Here is a 19,364-nt window from a genome sequence, read left to right on the forward strand (position 1 = left end):
TCTACATGTAAGTTTAAAAACGATTCAAAAAACTTTGGTATCTATCATTTGAAGTTGTGCTACTGGTAATTTATGCTTTCGATCTCTTCAGGTCGATCTTACTATATAATGGCGTGACAATACCTGTAAATCGATAAATTGGCAACTACCTAGGTAGCCAGGTAACTCTTTAACTTTCAAAGCGGACCTTAGACATCCACAAGGAATAGTACAAAACTTTGAAGGCTAATCAAATCCTCTATTTCTTATTTCTTATACGCGTTCGTTGCTTCGTTTTCTATTACGTCTGCAAAAGAACACGTGCATTGCCTAATTAAACAGGTAGATATTTATAGGTACCCAGAACTGTAACCCAGCTATATGAGGTACATACATTAGGGCCTGCTCGCCCCTAATTAAATGACCGTTAACTCCAGACTTGGGATGGACCCTGGCGGCCCTGGGCAAGGCTGGGTGGGTACCTTAGCGTCCAGTGGTGAGGGAACTAAGTGGGTAAAAGTATTATTTGGGGAATACGTCGATCCTGTAGGGAAATGGGTAACCTGAAACACCATAAATTATTCAACACGTGAATAATACAACCCACTGGAATAAAGGTACAACTCACACAGCCATATAAAAGACTTATCACACCCCACCTTCTTGTCTAAGTCTAACAGTCTCACATAATAAGCCATGATGATGCGGATGTGATGAGAATCTTATACCCACAGGCTTCAACATCACCACATCGTTACATAAGTGCATACATACTTACTGCAGGTATCCGTATGGAACCCTCCGGCTTTTCCTATCGGTTTCCGAATCTACCCGAGAAAGGTAGCTAAGAAATTGAATTTATCACAGATCATATGCGGCTGAGATAATTGTGGTAGCTTCCATATATTGGGAGTAAATCCCGCGCATCCAATTATCAAGTTGTCCTTATATCCCTTCAGTAACTTCGGAAATCCTGTCGTTTGCGCGAAGAGCTTTCTCGATTTGATTGGTCATTGGGTTATTGTTGGACGTTGTCTAACACTACTCACTACTATCCAGCTTAAAGAAATCAAATTATTCCGGTCATTTCAAGGACAAGAAATATGCAGGCGGATATGGTGTTGAATACACAATCACGAGTACCTAGGTAGGTGGTTTTAAACTTCGTTGTAAAATATCGTTCAGTGTCTTCGATATTGTTGGTGGGAAAAAAGACTACTACATACCTAATTTCAGCTTAGAGACTTTTCAATAATTGGAGGAAAAGCATCAGGTTATTCCCTAGTGATGCGGCATAATAACACCTAGATAGGTTAGGTAGGTACTTTAAGGTAGGTTGGCAGGCAACGGGTAGGTGCCTAGGTAGCGACGAGGCGGATGATAGAATGCTACCCCTTTCTTTCCCTACCTATTACCATTTGGTTGTCCTAGTTGGCAGGTTTGGCAAGTTTGGGGGCGGTCGCAAGCCTATTTCGTCACTGGTCTTTTATTGGTAATCCGTTTTTAGTATCTTCAAATTCAAAGTTAGTACCCGTGGGACCTCGGTACGTACCTAAAAGTTAGGGACGTAGGGAAGTGTAAGGAACGTGAGCACGCTCCCCCCACCGCCTTTCCGCTTGTACCTACCAACCAGAGTATGCAGATTATGCAGATTAGACCGCAAAGCTCCATTCGCAAACATCAGCCCAGCCCAGCCGTGGTCATCGCATTAAATCGTCGAATAATTGAATAATCAAAGTTGAACAAACCCTCGCCTCACCACCAACTTAATTCTTACTATTATTTTGTATTATCTAGAATACTTCCTTTTATTTTCTAGATTTGCGCAACGCAACTTGGATGGTTCCAACTTGATTTACCGCCCTTAAAGATGTACCGCGAGCAGTATGACCGCCGTCACATTCTCTCATAGCGCGTACACCTCTGGGCAGTACCCGACCGCATCTTCCTCATCTAAGTCTGTCTCGTCGCCGACTCCCCGCCACGATACCTCGATACCCGATTTGAATATTCCCACTCCACAAAACGGTTACCAGACCCCAACGACCAACACATCCACTACTAATGGTACCTCTTCCGCTATGCCTTCACGACTAGGCTCGAGCGGCCCGACCTACGCGGTACGACCTCCCGAACCAGCGAAAGGCCGTCCGCGCACGGCAACTGACGAAAGAGAATCCGTCGAACTCGATCGACGTCCCGTGACGGCCCCCGGGAACAAGCAACATGTTGTCATTGCGACCTCCCACGATGACTCCGACCACGATCGTCCTAAGAAAGTAGTTACCAAGCCTCCGTTGTTAAGGTCCAAGAGCGAGCATATTGTTAGACGGGAAGATGCAGATCAGGCGGACGATGAGATATACGAATGGGGCGCACGGCATGGGTTTGAGGACCATTATCAGTCTGAAGATATTATTTCCCAACTAGCAAGTGTGAGTGAAATCTTGCCTCGCATAACAACCTACTATTTCGTTCGACGCGCGCATATTCCGGCCGTGCCACCAGTCTACATTTGCCTTGAACAGGATCATGATTATTCTCCATCTAGCTTCACTGCGTCGCTTCATACTACTCTAACTATACTATATTCGCTTTGTCCATACGTTGAAAATACCGTTAAATTCTTCACATTGCGAGGCTAGGACTAACTTACAGAAAATAGAACTGGTACTTTTTCTTCACTGAAAAGCGACATGAGACCACCGGGCAACCAGAATCCCCCAACTATGCGATCGAGGACTGGCGTATGCGAGATAGGTTAAAAACCGTTTCAGCTGCGTTAGCTGTCTGCCTTAATATTGGTGTTGAACCCCCCGATCAACTCAAGACGAACCCAGGAGCCAAACTTGAAGCATGGCAAGATCCATTTGTGCCTCCATCTGCGAAGGCACTAGAAACAATTGGGAAGTCCCTACAGGCCCAGTACGAAAATATCTCGTTGCGAACTAGGTACAAGCAATACTTAGACCCTTCGGTAGAAGAGACAAAAAGATTTTGTCAGTCCCTACGGAGGAATGCTAAGGATGAGCGTGTTCTACTTCACTACAATGGCCATGGTGTCCCAAAGCCAACAGCATCCGGTGAAATTTGGGTGTTTAATAAGACCTTCACCCAATACATTCCTATCTCCTTATACGATCTACAACATTGGCTGCAGGCGCCTACTATCTTCGTCTGGGACTGTTCTGAAGCTGGGAACATCCTGAATAACTATCATCGGTTCGTGGAAAAGCATGAAGAAGAAGAGGAAGCTACTGCAGCGCAGGACCCGAACTACGAAAAGACCAAATACCGCTCATATCTCCACCTTGCAGCTTGTGCTGTTAAAGAGAATCTCCCTACCAACCCTCGTCTTCCAGCCGACCTCTTCACTGCATGCTTGACAACCCCTATAGAGATGGCGCTATGGTTTTTCGTCTTACAGAATCCCCTTAAGACAAGTATCTCACCAGAACGAGCCAAGAAACTACCCGGTCGTCTGCAGGAACGTAGGACACCTCTCGGGGAGCTAAACTGGATATTCACAGCAATCACTGACACCATCGCATGGACTTCTCTACCCCGACAGTTATTCCGTAAATTCTTCCGACAAGACCTCATGGTTGCTGCGCTTTTCCGCAATTTTATCTTAGCGCAGAGAATTATGATGGTCTATGGTTGTCATCCACAATCATACCCGGAATTACCCGATACTCATCAGCATCCACTCTGGGAAAGCTGGGACTTGGCTGTTGATTTGGCATTGGCACAATTACCCATGATGGAGCGAAAAGAGACAGAAGGAATTGAATACGAGTATCAGAGTTCGACCTTTTTCGCGGAGCAGTTAACCGCTTTCGAAATCTACCTTACCCGCGGAGACGCCATGCAAAAGAAGCCTCCCGAGCAGCTTCCCGTTGTACTCCAGGTTTTGCTTAGCCAGCAGCATCGAGTACGCGCCCTTATCTTGCTTGGTAAATTCTTGGATTTGGGTCCCTGGGCCGTTCATCTGGCTCTTAGCATCGGTATCTTTCCGTACGTATTGAAGCTACTGCAGTCCGCCGCTGCTGAGCTGAAACCGGTCATGGTATTCATCTGGACACGAGTTCTAGCCGTGGATGTCTCATGCCAGCCAGACTTAATTAAGGATAGTGGCTATAACTACTTCACCTCCATACTCAACCCAACCGAAACTCTCCCCGTTCCCAACACCGACGAGCATAAGGCGATGTGTGCTTTCGTACTCGCCATGCTGTGCAAAGGTTATCGACCTGGCCAGGCTGTGTGTAATCAATCGCACACCATGACGTTCTGTCTATTGCACCTCAGGAACGAGGACAATGTGCTGTTACGGCAGTGGGCGTGCCTCTGTATCAGTCAGTTATGGCAGGATCTGCCTGAGGCAAAGTGGCGAGGCATCAGGGAGAATGCGCCGATGAAGCTATCGAGTCTAACGAAGGACCAGGCCTGTGAAGTACGAGCAGCAGTTGTACACGCCATGACGACATTCTTAGGCATTCCAGATCTCACGGATGAAGTGGCCAGGATTGAAGAGTCTATAGCGTGGACATTGTTAGACATGGTCAACGACGGCAGCCCCCTAGTTCGCAAAGAGTTGCTCGTTTTCATATCCCATTTCGTCCTTCGTTACGAGAATAAATTCATTGTCGCTGCTTATGAGCAGCTAGTCGAGGAGAAAGAGTATTTACATTACCCCCCATCGGATGATGGCCTCGAGCACAAGATGGGCTTACATTATGCCCGGCCCGAAAATCGTAACTCGGATGGAACGATTAAACCCACAGCCCAGGGTTTATCCTCCAATACGGTCTTCGCGGCCTGTTGGAAACACATCCTAATTCTAAACGTGGACCCCCACCCCGAGGTTCAGCGAGACGCAACGATCATCGTTGACTACGTTCACAACGCGCTTCTATCATCCCCCGCGGGTTTCCAGGCTCAGAACCTTATGGACGAGATCCAAAAGCGCGCGCGACGGTCTCGTGGTCACAAGAAACAGTCATCGATTGCACGAAACGGCGTAACAGGACCATCCGCCTCCGATATCGTCACACCAGAGCCTTCGCCCGGTCTTCTCAAGCGAACCGCAAGCTTGCTATTTCAGTTGCCAAGCATGTGGGGCGGAGAAGATAAATCGGCAAATTCCACACCATTGCCTTCTCCCGGGCTTATGAGAAGTTACTCCCAGCGACCCCGATCTACTGCAGACTGGGGCGCTCCGCCTGAGCAAATTGACCAGGCCAATGCACCAGCACATTATCACGTAGCCGATGAACCCGTCTCTGGAAAGTTCAAAGCACGCCCCCTTGACCAGGCTCCTACTCTACCAATTCCCAGCACATTTTTGGACTGGTCAATTGAGTATTTCCGCGAACCGCAAATGCATCCCAGCGAAGCCGAAGAACCAGGAAGTACCGAGTATAACGAGCGTCTATGGAGAAGATCGCGAAATGAGAATATTCTTCGCGAAACCCAACCACAAAAGCAATATGCTGGCAGCAACAGGTGGAATAACCAGCTATGTATTATGAATAATGGTGCTCAGCCGGCAAAGATGACCTTCCACCAATTTGAAGACCACCTAGCAGTCGCAGACGATGGAAATACCGTCTATATCTGGGATTGGAAGAGGCAAAGCAGATTAAATCGATTTTCGAACGGAAATCCCGAAGGGTCGAAAATCAGCGATATGACGTTCATTAACGAAGATGATACGTCGTTCTTAATGACGGGTTCATCGGATGGTGTACTCCGAGTCTATCGGAACTATGATTCCCCTAAGAAGACCGAGTTAGCCACGGCGTGGAGAGCGCTCACTCATATGGTTCCTAGCAATGTCAACTCCGGTATGGTCTTTGACTGGCAACAGGTAACGGGCAATGTGCTTGTTGCAGGAGATGTTCGAGTTATTCGCCTCTGGGCTGCCGCATACGAGACGTGCATTATGGATATACCTGCGCGTTCAGGATCTTGCGTCACATCTTTAACGTCGGACCAAATGACTGGTAATATCTTCGTGGCAGGATTTGGGGACGGTGCTGTTAGAGTGTTTGACACTCGACTTCGACCACAGGAATCCATGGTCAAGAAGTGGAAGGATGATTCTGATCGACAATGGATTAGAGATGTGCACATGCAACGCGGAGGCCAACGCGAATTGCTCTCTGCAAGCCGAAACGGAAAAGTGAAGCTGTGGGATATTCGGGCGGACCAACCTCTCCGTGTCATCCAAGCGACACGTGATACTCTCCGAACAGCAAGTACTCACGAACATCTCCCAGTATTCTCTGTGTAAGTAAAAAAAAAAAAAAAAGACAACATGCCTACTGTTCACCTACTAACCGATTTTTTTAGTGGAACATCCGCACATACAGTAAAAGTCTTTAACTTCGACGGTCGCGAATTATCCCGTATGGAACCATACTCCAGCTTCTTGCAGCAAAACCGTGGCGCACCCATCTCCGCTACTGCATTCCACCCCCACCGTATGATTCTAGGTTGCGCAGCACGAGGCGACCAGCACACCAACCTCTTCACTTGCGCCAAGGAAAAACCCGAAGCTTTTCTAAATTCGATATAAGACATAGCGCTTTTAATGAATCATAACCCCCTGAGCTACAAATTCGAATGGAGAATCGCTCTCAATAATATTGACGAACGAAGGAATTTTTTAATGATCCCACGCCCCTTTTATTTATTTACGACTAGAGTGCCTACTCATAATTGTGTGTTGGTGTGTGTGTGAGTGAGTGGATGTTAGATGGGTAATGGCAAAGGCAAGGCAAGCATAAGACAATATGTGTGTTCTCAGGGCGGCGTCGGATCGAATTTTAGGAGGGAAACTAACTAACTGGCTTCGCATGGGTTGGTTTACTACTACTTCATTATCTTAGGGGGGTTAAAGGAAGGTCCTTAGATAATAAATCTCTATTGGAATACCTGATTTTAATGACATGCTACGGCGTTTTGAATGCTTGATTATTTTCTGGTGCCATTTTCGTATTTGTGATATTGTAGATTTACGTATGACCCCTCAACCGAAATGCGGAATTCCTGTAAATCAAGCAAGACACAACCAGGGGGCTCGGCTTCCTGCATGAGTAAATGACGTATAGTAATCAGTGAAACAAGTGGAAAATGCTGTTTGTCCACTATTCAGACGAAAATACCAGTATACACAGGCAGTCAGTAAAAACACCTGACCCCCGTAGTACATGTAACACAACAAGGGGCAATCCACGTACAAGCAGTCAAACATTGAAAATACCCTGAGTATAGCCTATATGCCATGATAACGGGACACACTTCCATAACCAGCCACAGGCATACCATGTCTGTTGGCCTTCCGCAGAGCTCTATAGCGCAGTGGCAGCGCGTCGGGTTTATAACTCGGAGGTCCTCCGATCGAAACGGAGTGGAGCTATTAATATTTTTGGGGTATTTTTTTTATGTGTTATGTGTTATATCTTTGTTATAATTGTTGTACAGCGTCAGGTATTATGTTTTATAGTTGAATGTTTGTAATTATTATTGAAGCTGTGAAATAACTACTTCAAACGCTGGTTTCTATTTAAATACGCTACCTCCTCCTAATCATTCGTTAAGACACGTACATCGATGTATCTTTGAGGGTGAAGGGAAGTGAATATGTAAATATTATGGTATGCCGCATAACACTTTTCGAGTTCAAAGGATTGGTATCTCCTCGGGGCTATTGCGACCCTCTGGAATTGGGATTGGGGTTAGGGTTGCCGTTCCCTTCTTTGTTTTCATCAGGGTTAAACAAGGTCTCGAATGGTTGCTGGTCCAGGCCCTCGAAAAAGCCCTCGGATAAATCTTGAACAGAACCTTGAACATGCTCTTGGGGAGAGTTCTGGCTTGGCAGTTGAGGGATAAATTGTTCCTGGGGGGTCTCAGGCATGGTATTAGAGAATCCACCATATGGAAATGGGATCCCAGTAGGAGCGGGATGAGGCTGGCTGTTTTCATAAGAGAGGGGTGAAGGTGACCATAGAAGTACCGGGGATCCGAAAGGGTTTCCAGGATTGTGAGGGTAGGTAGAAGAATTAGGATTAAACCCTAATAGCTGTTGGCTTGTTGGAGCTGGTGACAAGAAGCTCTGGAATGTGGTATTTGGAGCTTGGAAGGAAGGGCCTGTTGAAAGTGTTTGTCCGAGCCCTGTGTTATATTCCAGCGGCATTGGCCCATTTATCCCGGCGCCGGTGTTCGGCCATGGTGACCCCAGAGAAGAAAGCGATCCTCCGCTCGTGTGTCCCAGCCCCGCGGGTTGGAGGTAGTTGTATTGGGTTGGCGGAAAAGGTTGCATCGCTGCGTGCTGGGATATGGTAGGTGGGTTGTTATACGGCATTATTATCGACGTTGATCTTTGATGAAAGTGTCTAGCATATTGGGTTGGTGGGAAATACGGTGCATGGGGTATAGGTACTTGGAGTCCATCCGCAGGTCGCATATTCTCAAGTCTCTGGTTGTATTGTTGCAAGGTATTCGCGGTTGGGAGTTGGGTTCGGGTTGGTGGCCGAGCCAGATTAGTATTCACCGGCCCAAAAATAGGGAAGAATGGACAATTGCACGTCTTCCACTTGCTGCCACATACGTAACAAAAACGGTGGCCACAGACGCACCTACATAAAGCAAAAATCGAGTTGTCAGTTGAACTTGTAGGTAGCATTTAGGGGACCTATTAGATAGGCACATTCAATGGACTCACCTGGATTCATTGCACCCTTCTTCCCTAGAAATAATTCGCCCACATTTCGAACACTTCTGCCAGCCGTTTTCCAGCATCAATTCTTCAACGCCAGGATCAGATCGCTTTTTCACACAGCTTGCTTTGAAGGAGTGTGATTGTTTACATCGATTGCAAGTAATAACTCGACATTTGGGGCAGGGCACCAATTGCGTCTCCTCGAAGCCGACCCTGCTACCGAGCAAATGACTGCATCGATGGTTGACGCAGTATAAAGGATCGCTGACGCTCATCTCTCGAAAGACTCCGACATACCTCTCCTAGAGCGGATCTGGGTATAACGACATTATCACGTCTTCACGATGCATAGGGGCCCCACAGCATCTTGGCGGCCACATTGTTCGATCTCTCAGAGAAGTGTCAACAACCTGGCGTAGACAGGGTCGACAGGGGGTATGCCCGCATCTGAGTCGTGTTAAGGGCGATTTCGCGCCGCATATAGGGCATTCTTGGGTTTGGGTGTTGTCGGACATGATGAGCTTTGCCCCTAGAGCTGCTAGGTATTTTCTCGGCCTGTTTCTGCCTGACGACTAGCTTCAATCTGAATCGTACTCTTGATGGGAGATGGGTGGCTTGCGACGGAGTATCTTAGGTTGATAGTGTGTGAAAGAGTGGCATACAGGTAGTATATTAATATGTAAGGTATCTGATATCTATAGGGACAATTCCTTTACGCCCGAATAAGCAAAGTAATAATGATCACGCGCATGACTGTTAAAAAGAAAAGAGATGAAACATAGCTGGGTAGATATCCAAGGGGTTATTCGTGAAGACCGACTGCCTCATAGTGCACTTGCTACTACGTTAGTACCTAGGTAGGCTTCCTCCATAGTGGCTTCTTGCAGTTTAAGGGGTAGGAACAGCTCCCTAACCCCTTAAGGTGTGGGTACATATATGCACTATAAGTCCTGCATCGATGCCCTAGCACTTAGGCGGAATTAGGCGCTCCAATGCTATAATTTTGTTGCTCTATATGCACAATAACTCCGGAAGCCACGCCGTATATGCTCTCTCATTGGCTCATGTTGGTCTAAATTTCCCAAAACGGTAGTTCATAACTAACTGTATGAACGGACTTCAGCGATGAAAATAAATACGGCCAGTTTAAACTCTTGCATTAAAATATATCGAAATATCAGTATTGTTTGGATTTATTATTCATGATTCGTTCGATACACAACATTTCCTCGCCTAGATGAACGATTTAAACTACTAGGTATTTAGACAGGCTCTTGAAGGCAGATGAAGCCAAGCGCCATGAACCCCTTATTTTTGTCACGCATGCTGAACAAAGATATGTGCATATTTCCTTACGGTTAATTATTGAAACTTGAAATGGAATGTATAATGCATGAATAATGTATAGATATCGATCAAAAGTTATTGTTACGCGGGGTGGGAGTTATGAGGGACACAGTAGAGAAGAATGTGTGATAGATACATATACCATGTACGCCATGGATAAGGACCATCCCATCGTGATTTCTCGAGGGAGTGACCGTCAATTAAGCTTCATACCAACCATGTACTAGAAGCTTTAAATATGTATTGTCTATGGCGTGCTTGTAGGAACAGGTAGGTACCTTCAATGTGTATTACATAAATAGAGCCTGCCGTGAGCTTTTAAGTTTCAAAACTTGCTCTTGTACCTGCATTCACACGTGCCAAAAGTCACACGCACTCCTAAATATGGCCTAATTGGTCATAAGACTACACTCGGGCAAGTACCGAGCCACAATTTAAACTCAGAGGACCCGCTTCGGACCCGCTTCCGTTCCGGAGCCCTCCGGAATATGCGTCAGCTCCTTCCTCTGCCGGAGCTGGTACTCGCCGGTATGGTCTGCTTTCCCATACATATCGTATCACCCAAAACGTGGCTACAGGATACCATATAAGGCAAATTAAGGGTTGGTTTTTTCAACAAGCTCCAATGGTAATGGTAATCCAAGACCTGCATGGAGTAGTGGTAACTCGCCGGTGTCCGACACTCTACAGTCAGATAGCCGGAAACCTGGGTTCGATCCCCAGTGTAGGTTGCATTCATTCTTTTGCTCCTAATATTTTTTATTTGCCATTCATATACGTGTTAGATAATATATCTAGTTGACAAACTGTTGGGTTGCCATCCCTCTAATTTCTTATATGTGCCTGAGTAGCGCTTGAAAGCTACGACCTTTCTTGTTTTTTTCTCAATATATATATTCGTGGGTTTCGTAAGTGCCTATGTAATCAAGCTTACGCTACCACGATTCACGACAATGGGTGTTGGAGTTTTGTCGCGTCTTGTGGAAAAATCTGGCAATGACACCGCGGCATCCGCTCTCCCCCCTTCGCGTAATAATGGCGAAACCATCAACAATTCTCGGAATCTAATAATAAATCATATTCCATTCCTGTTTGGTACTTAAATGCGGCCGCGTAAATATCAATAACTGGGTGTTCGCGCTGACTACATCCTCATGGCTTACGTTAGGTTGGCCGCCCTCTCCCCACGCTCCCTTATACAGATATATACTGCGATTATATACTACTTTGGGTTGGAAGGGCTATTAAATAGGTAGATCTTACGAAATAATGAGCCGTCTAACATCTAATAAATCGAATCCCTTGAGATCTTAGTATTGAAGATCCGTCGCCATGACCTCATCACATCCAATATGTCGAATGACTAAATACTATTACATATGATTTATCACGACATAAATATGAGGCGAAGCCCATGTCCCACCCTAAGAATGTAGGTCTGCTCAAGCCTAGCACTGGTAAATCATCTAGACAAGATGTTGTTTATTCAATTATTCTTAAGTTTCGTCCTCTTCCTCCTTCCAGTTCAGAGCGAGCCAATCCCAGGAAAACAAAGCCCGCGCAAGGCACCTCTCCTTGTTGACTTCGATGCTTCGCGGGGCGATGACCCCAAAATACTTGGGACTCTTAACCTAGAGAAGGCCAAGGGTGATAGGCCCAAGGCCAACACGGCTGACCTGTATATTAAATCGGACAAGGACTGGCAAGGAACGAAAGCTGCACACTTTCACCATAAAGCCGGATACCGCAGGTAGGACATCTCACTTTTTGGGGGTGCACAGTACAGCCAAAATTGACAATTCATTGGTAGGGCGGAATACCATGCGCTGAAGGGTCAAACTAAGGCGGGAACCACGTATTTTATTGCCTACAAACTTGCGCTTGAGGTAAGGCCCGTCATATCCAATGTTAATGGAGGGGCGACAATAATTAATGTTTCGCGCTGACATATTTTAGCAACTGGCCGATGGGCTCATCATCTTCCAGTGGAAGGAGTACAAGGCCAACAATGCGAAAGATGGAGGGGCCAATATCCCATTAGTTTTAATTCTACGTAACAAGAAGTTGGAATTCGGACATTCAGAGAAGTGGGGAGAGAAAGGTCATGGAACACAGTGGACAGTCGATGTCGAACCTCATAAGGAATACAAGATTGGTCTGGAGATTTTTGCCCAGGCAAAAGGGGGACATGCTAAGCTTTGGTTCAATGGCAAGCCTGTAACGTTTGACACTACTAAGTCACAGGTTTTGACAGGCAACATGTACCCTGGACAGAGCGATCCGAAGTTTGGCATCTATGGGGGCCAGGATGAGCAGGTGGACAGCTACGTTTATCAGGTGCAGATTGGGACCAGCAAGGACGACCTCGATCAGAGTTATTTTGGAAACTAAAAATCATGTAAGCTAGAATAGCTTGATGCATATTGGCCAGTGCCTACGATGGACTTTCCCTATCTACTTGGTACTTTAGACGACGGTACAATGAATATTGCACGACTTATACGTACCATTTTAGTGATCTAAATTTTCAGTATGTAGACTTCCGCGTTTAAAACGTGGCCAATTTTCAACGTGTCGTCATTTCCGTCTAATATGAAGAAAATTCGGCCAACCCCTATTCAACTACCAACCACACATAATAAGATATGCATTCCCAATCACAATCTTTTTGAAATATTCTATCTTCACAGCGGAATCTATACATGGAAAAGACATTGGGGCATTCTTATTGTTGCCTAAACGGTGACAATGATTTCTCTCGTCAGAAATGTTGAGCCTCCACGATATTGTGTGTAGTATTGGAATCCCGAGGGCTACCGGAGTTTACCACTGCCTTTACCATGTAGCTAAAGACGCAGCTGAGTGACCCCTGCACTGAACAAATAACCCATTCATAGTAAATCCATGCAGCTACTTGACACTAGTCCATGTAAGGTCGACCGCATTACTCAGCCCCGATTCCCCGGTCCGACGCCGGATTGTGATCCCTTGGCGATCTTCGCGTCATCCGCGCCTTTGCCGTATACGAGGTATCTTCCAAACCGATGCTTTTCGGACCTCTATTATTATTAATCGATATAATTTCATCATGAATCATCGATACCCTTAAGTTATAACCTATGACTCGCCAGCCTATCTGCTTCACCTGATTGCAACATTCATCCCCTTTATCACGCGCTTCCGCATAGTACCAATCATGGCATCCCAATCCTCGGATACCCGCGGTCCGCTGACTCGCTTCGCCGTGGCGCTATTCCCCGGGTTCCAAGCCCTTGATGTCTTCGGACCTATTGACACCTTGAACATGCTATCGAAGCAGACACCCATCCATCTCGACGTACTAGCCAAGACACTCGACCCGGTATCCACCCGGACCGATAAGTCGGGACATACCGCCTTTGAGACTATCGTGCCGACACGCACCTTTGCGGATTACATTAATGCTAGTGCCAATGGCAGCAATGGTAACGCTAAAGATAACGACATCGAGGTCCTCCTAATCCCTGGTGGAGGTGGCACCCGTGACCCGGACAACATCGAGGAGGTCGTCGACCTAGTGCGCGCTGCGTATCCCCGTTTACGCTACCTCCTCACGGTATGCACGGGAAGCGCTGTCGCAGCTATGTCGGGCATTTTGGATGGACACCGTGCGACTACGAATAAATTGGCGTGGGACTGGGTATGCTGCTTTGTTGCCTCCCTTACCCCTATCTCTCCTCTTACTAACAACTGAGCAAAGGTCATCGCTCAAGGTCCTAAAGTAAACTGGGTGCGTCGCGCACGTTGGGTAACAGACGGTAATATCTGGACATCTTCAGGTATTTCGGCTGGTATTGATATGATGTACGCCTTTGTCGGTGACCAGTATGGCGCTGATACTGCGAGTAAATTGGCTTTCGCGTCTGAGTATGTGCGTAACACAGACCCGGATATGGATCCGTTTGCTGGGGATGGGACGAATGGCGTGAAGAAGGCTTGATTCATCGATGTTTGATTGTTGAAAAGTGAAACTTGGAGAATGTTTCTTAAGTCTGGATGTGTTGAGAATCACGAGGTCAGGGAGAATAGATAGATGGGTGAAAGGGTGAAGAGATCGGGTTGGGGCGGTATGATACCACGATAGAAGTTAATCGATATCATTCATTTTTAATTACAATTGAATTTCCTGTGGATAGAGATAAACTCAATATCAGGGCGCTTCTAAGTACAAACTGTTGGTAGACTATTCATATGGCCTATCATGTACGCCTCCAACTGTACGAGAAGGGGCCGGGGTGCTGGAGCCATCTGTTTTCTGTACTGTCATTCCAACAATGATAGGTAGGTAGTGTGAGGGTCACGGGTAACAGCTGTGACTGGTAGACTTACTCATTGTATGTGGTTGCAGCCTTTAGATCAGTCTTGGGGCAGCTCCAAGTTGTTCTATTGCATATCATGTTGTAGACATTTCCTTTTAGACGGCACTGAAGCTACTCTAACATAAATATGGTATTGCGAAGCAGTACTTTTCGTATTCTGTCCTTGTCGATGCACTACACTTCTTTACTCTGTTCCTCACGCATTAGAATCCGTGGGAAAAAAGAAGAGCACGAATAACATCTATGCAGCGACCACCACCGCGTACCGGGTCAGACATTAAACACCGTGTTTGGGTCCACAATACCTAAACCACGGGGAGGCAGTGTCCAGATTCGCATGCATTATGTTGTGTTAAGACACATCGCGGACCGAATAGGGGGCCTGCGTGCCGAAAACATCTCTTAACGTCTCTGGCGAACCGTGCTCCGGAGTTCCTGGGGGCTACCTGTCATCCATCATACACATATTAACTTTCCACGATATTCACATTGAACGGCAACTGGTCATCCTGGCTTGTGTCAGACATATTAAAAATGGCCTAGAAGTCAGGTCAATATGCTTGAAGATGGGCGATCGAACTTATCCCATTGGATTGGCGCGCGGTATAAGCAGCATTCCGTCCCCTTTTAAAAAAGCAGCGGCAGCCCGCAGGCAATGGGCAGGGTGATAGGTAATGAAATTTAACGAGTCAGATTCGCTATCCTCTGTCCGAATATTACCCCCTGCAGGCGCCTCAAGTATGTATGTTGCTTCTTTGCTGCCTGCCCGGAGTTCATCTGCATCAAGAGGCTTTTAGTTATCAACAAAGCTGGACGAGCTTATTGGTCAGCAATCCGGTGCTTGTTGGGTTGCGGGCGGCCACTCGCAGGGGTATTCCGGGTTGGCTGCCTCGGATCTCGGGACCCGATTTGAATCCGAACACGAAATTAATCGTGGGCATATCTTCCCTGGTTTGCTAGAATGTTGGCATCTAGGGTAGGAGGGCGGGAATCTTATTTTCGCCATCGTGATAATCTAACGGTTGTACCCAATGAGGCTGTGGGGTCAGATCTGGAAAGATTTCCAGGGGCAACTTATTTTGGTGTGTCGGGTCGCTTTGAGATAGCTAGATAGATAGATACAAGTTCCTGGATTTTTGTTGCTATACTTACAGTGTCGATCTAATGGAACCCAGGCCTTTTGGATAAGGCTGGGAAACCCCCCAGTTGAAAAAGCAGGTTTTGGGATCCCTGTAGATGCAGTCGGATTTGAGGTGTCCTGCCAATTGCCACGATAGCTCGTCTTGGCACGTGGAAGCAATCCGAATCTTGACTTGAACCAGCGTTACGGCCCCCGACCGCAACGCGGGCCGTAATTAACAAAAGGTCAAGGATCAAGAAGATGAGTGACGATGGATTGGTTCTCAGACACCCACGTGATATGTCATTCTACATATTTGGGTGGTAGAAGTTGGGTTGATGGTTCCCCTTGAACTTTTGAACACGACTAGACGAGCTAGACATCTATCTACCCAGTTACAGATATACAAGCTAAGCCAGAAAAGCTATGGGCGGTCTAATGTTCCCGAAGGTAGGTAAGTGCTTACCCTATCTGCGGTGGGCTGGTGGCGTTTTAGAGGCTTGAATGAATGACCCCGGGAGGCCCGGAAGAGGGGCGAGTAAAAATGTGCTGGCCATTAAATCTGATTTTGTTGTCTCAAGAGATCCTATGCAAGATTCTACTAGAACTAGAATGGCGGTATATTTCACTTACGATGATTTGTTAAGAGGCTGGATAACAACAACGGATGTACTTACATCCGGAAAAGAGATGGCGCCTTGTTCGGTCGACAAGGAGTTAATCAAGCCGCGTCTCGCCTGGTATCCGGGGGTAACCTCTTTGAGAAGTCGCTTCGATTAGCGGTGTCATTTTTGGGATTGGGGGCCGAACCGCGGTAGAAGACAAAAAACATTGTGGAGGCTTTTTTTCTCTTATTTTCTATGATAGTCTCCTTTCCTTGTGACGAGAAATCGAAATTTGAGGTTGCCGAAATACCAGGTATATCGTCGGGTCGGATTTCTTGTGTAACCATTGGTCCGGAGGTTTCCTCCCGTATATTACATTGGCTGGTTTATTCTGGGGTAGATAAATTTGTCGATTATTGACAGCGGTGTGCATATTATTATCTGGGTTGTTCTATCAAGATTTTGTATAGCCAGATAGATTAATCAAGAGTCTTGATGAATGACGTCGAATTGGTAAATTGAACATGCCTACGATTCTTCATAGGAGTACCTTGCTTGTGTAGCGTATTAGAAAACCATACGACTATATGAAAATATGGTAATTTTGAGAATCGCATTGTGGTCTATGAGATGTAAGGGTTGACCCCCTTGCTTGAAGACGTGGCTGAGATATTTAGGTGCCTTCTGCTTATAGCTTGCTGCAGCATCCATAGTAGCTCAATACGGGGATCCTGGACAAACTTCGTGATAAGTTGACTGCCTTCTGACTGTTTGGCCATTTCAACGATTAGTAGAAGATTGATTGCTTCTATGTCGTAAGAGAGAGTTTGATATCAATTGAATAAGGATTGAAGGAGAAAGTGAGGAAGGAAAAAGAAGAGTGGACCGTGCAAAGGGAATCGCGATTTACGTGGAGTTCCTAACTGCAGCGATTCTTTTTTCAGAGCGAGACCCGAAGCTATGGTGGGTCCCGGCCGCCTGAACGTCTAATAATAAATGTTTGCCCTAGCGTCGTACTTCATAAAGGATCCTAATTGAGAAACATATATGCATTATAAAAAAGTGAATGATGATATTGTTTCATAGGCAGTAGTAATAAATATGGCACTCGATTTTTCTTTCTTCACTCAACACACCAACAAAATATCTATAGAAATCATTGATATCCGTCTATTCCAATGTTGTACTTGAGAATGAGCACATTCAAATGCATACGTCATCGCCGCACAGATACTGGGCTTAAGCGGGACTCAACCGCCAGGGGAAACCTTAATTACCTTAGGTAGGTAGCTTTAGCCTCTTTGATTCTAGCACAAGATATATATCTTTATCTAGACTCTTTTAGGATTGACTAATGATGTACTGCTTGTAAATTGAAGGAAAGAAATCGCGGTGTCACTGTAAAATTGCTGATATGCATGTGTTAGATGTGTACTTACATATACTTACGTGAGTAGTCCTTTACATACATTTAACCGCCACGTACGAATACACTAGATATGAGAGGTGTTCGTGATCTTAGAGGGTTCTTATTAAGACAATATCATCGGCGCCCGATACAACATAACTTGTGTTGACGAAAACGCCGTTGGCGAAAAAAGATAAATATTTATTCTCCGAGTCGCCCACAAAAGTTCGAGGCTGACAATTAGTGTAGTTCTTTAATTTCCCCTTTTCAAGTTTTCGATGCTTATCTACCCCTGCTTATATAGAACTTGCGCCTCTCGGTTCCTTAAAGGAATTACCCCCTGGTACTGTACCTTAGCATTTACCTATCAGCACCCAATACGTACATACGCGTATTGTTCGCCGTATGAAGTCTCTACGCGTATAGGTGGTCCTCTCGGGTACGACCTATCAATCTTGTCAATTGGAGTTGGTTACATCTCTCCAAGTACCTAGGTATGGGTACTTTAGCCAAAGAAACTTCAATTGATGAGATTCAGCACCAATTCTGTACTACTAAACAGTAACATATAAATCCAAGACATAAGTGATTCCAAGTTTGTTGGGATGATGCCTCCTCTGAGAATTTACGCATGGTAAGGAATAATTTATCAAGATTATGATATGGTAGGATGGATCGGATCGCATGGGTTGATGACTGCATGCGCAAAACATTAAAATTCGGATGAACCCGCGTCGCTGAAGGAGTGTGTGTACCTCCTTATGGTAATCATCTCTTTTTATGTACGTATCGTAACCAATCAAGTTCTTTTTGAGTAAGAAGGCAGGTACCTAGATATCTATAAAGGCTAGAAGTTGAAAATTGCCCTTACCTTATCTTATTGTTTGCGATCGTATTCATACATATGTGCTAGGTAGTACGTGTAGGTTCGGTGATATCGGGAATGAGGCTTTATTAAAATACTTCCTCAGATACTTCTTCAAAAGCTATGATTTTTATAGCTCATACCTTTCTTACATGCATGGTCCTAATTGATCCAGGAGTATACTAGATAGCGAACAAATCCTCGAATAGGTAAGCAAGGAAAATTACAATCTGACATCTGATATATTTTCTTTGCCGCTCCCCTAATGCGCGTGTCGTCTCTTTGGGACCCATTAGAGTTGCATCTGAAGTGCATACTCGAGGTTACCTATCCCCTATTACATATGTATGTAGGTAACTCAGCCCAGTTTTGAAGAGAAAGAGGGGAAAAAAAAAAAAGCACCCGTGCGTACCGAAGCGGCGGTGCGTTGGGTATGTCATCTAGAACCAGGTACCTAGTTTTGTCATCTTGACGAAATACGAAGATTAAACCCACAATCCATCTGCAGTCAAAAGGAGAAAGAGAACATCACACAATACCTGTTAATAAGGGCATGCGATATTACCGGAAATCTGTAAGGCTGGGTAGGTATGTATGTGTTGTATTTACATGATGGTAATGGTAATATTAGATACAATCCTTTTATGTATGTTTAACCTTTTCTGAGTCTTTTCTTCGTATACAACATACAGTATGAATACCTCCTAACATGGCAACTTACATTGCCTAAAGACGTTAATACCAGGTACTTATAATATAAGTGCACAGCCTCGATATCCCGCGTACCTAGGTACTTAGGTAATAGACCTGTCCCACACATTTACATACCAGCAACATTCGATACCTCTACCCGATAGACTGATTTGCGTGGTGCTATCCATGTTATTTATGTAGAGACGGCACATCCTCATTCTAGAATGACGGAACGCGCAAGTTGATCGTAGCGCCTCTTAC

At 45.6% G+C, this 19,364-nt stretch overlaps 4 protein-coding genes and 2 non-coding genes across 6 annotated transcripts; 5 read left to right on the forward strand and 1 right to left on the reverse strand.

Moving 5' to 3' along the window:
* Positions 1–1,865: 1,865 nt before the first annotated feature.
* Positions 1,866–6,562, forward strand: F4822DRAFT_425606 (raptor N-terminal caspase like domain-containing protein; the record flags this gene model as incomplete). The annotated part of the gene is made up of 3 exons (XM_051460365.1): positions 1,866–2,414; positions 2,645–6,273; positions 6,337–6,562. The coding sequence occupies 3 exons, from the start codon at positions 1,866–1,868 to the stop codon at positions 6,560–6,562; spliced, it is 4,404 nt and encodes a 1,467-aa protein (XP_051318170.1).
* Positions 6,563–7,333: 771 nt separating this feature from the next.
* Positions 7,334–7,405, forward strand: F4822DRAFT_t27. Its single transcript has one exon. It is a non-coding gene; the product is annotated as a tRNA-Ile (tRNA).
* A 288-nt stretch (positions 7,406–7,693) lies between these two features.
* F4822DRAFT_441381 (uncharacterized protein) lies at positions 7,694–8,350 on the reverse strand (the record flags this gene model as incomplete). The annotated part of the gene is made up of 1 exon (XM_051462859.1): positions 7,694–8,350. The coding sequence occupies one exon, from the start codon at positions 8,348–8,350 to the stop codon at positions 7,694–7,696; it is 657 nt and encodes a 218-aa protein (XP_051318171.1).
* A 2,348-nt stretch (positions 8,351–10,698) lies between these two features.
* Positions 10,699–10,785, forward strand: F4822DRAFT_t28. Its single transcript has one exon. It is a non-coding gene; the product is annotated as a tRNA-Arg (tRNA).
* Positions 10,786–11,529: 744 nt separating this feature from the next.
* On the forward strand, positions 11,530–12,445 carry F4822DRAFT_425608 (uncharacterized protein; the record flags this gene model as incomplete). Its single annotated transcript, XM_051460366.1, has 3 exons — positions 11,530–11,804; positions 11,865–11,940; positions 12,011–12,445. The coding sequence occupies 3 exons, from the start codon at positions 11,530–11,532 to the stop codon at positions 12,443–12,445; spliced, it is 786 nt and encodes a 261-aa protein (XP_051318172.1).
* A 166-nt stretch (positions 12,446–12,611) lies between these two features.
* On the forward strand, positions 12,612–14,215 carry F4822DRAFT_127952 (class I glutamine amidotransferase-like protein). The gene is made up of 2 exons (XM_051452665.1): positions 12,612–13,733; positions 13,794–14,215. Exons 1-2 carry the CDS (start codon positions 13,251–13,253, stop codon positions 14,031–14,033), a joined length of 723 nt encoding a protein of 240 aa, XP_051318173.1. The 5' UTR covers positions 12,612–13,250; the 3' UTR covers positions 14,034–14,215.
* The last annotated feature ends 5,149 nt before the right edge of the window (positions 14,216–19,364 follow it).

This window comes from Hypoxylon trugodes (assembly GCF_022578975.1).
Source record: "Hypoxylon trugodes strain CBS 135444 unplaced genomic scaffold F4822scaffold_2, whole genome shotgun sequence".
In the NCBI taxonomy this organism is placed as follows: Eukaryota; Fungi; Ascomycota; class Sordariomycetes; order Xylariales; family Hypoxylaceae; genus Hypoxylon; species Hypoxylon trugodes.

What these genes read in the sequence shown, in the direction of transcription:
- F4822DRAFT_127952 (XM_051452665.1), top strand. Translation starts at nt 13,251, where the DNA reads ATGGCATCCCAATCCTCGGATACCCGCGGTCCGCTGACTCGCTTCGCC. An exon ending in ATAAATTGGCGTGGGACTGG is followed by an intron (nt 13,734 to 13,793) that starts GTATGCTGCTTT and finishes AACTGAGCAAAG; the next exon opens with GTCATCGCTCAAGGTCCTAA.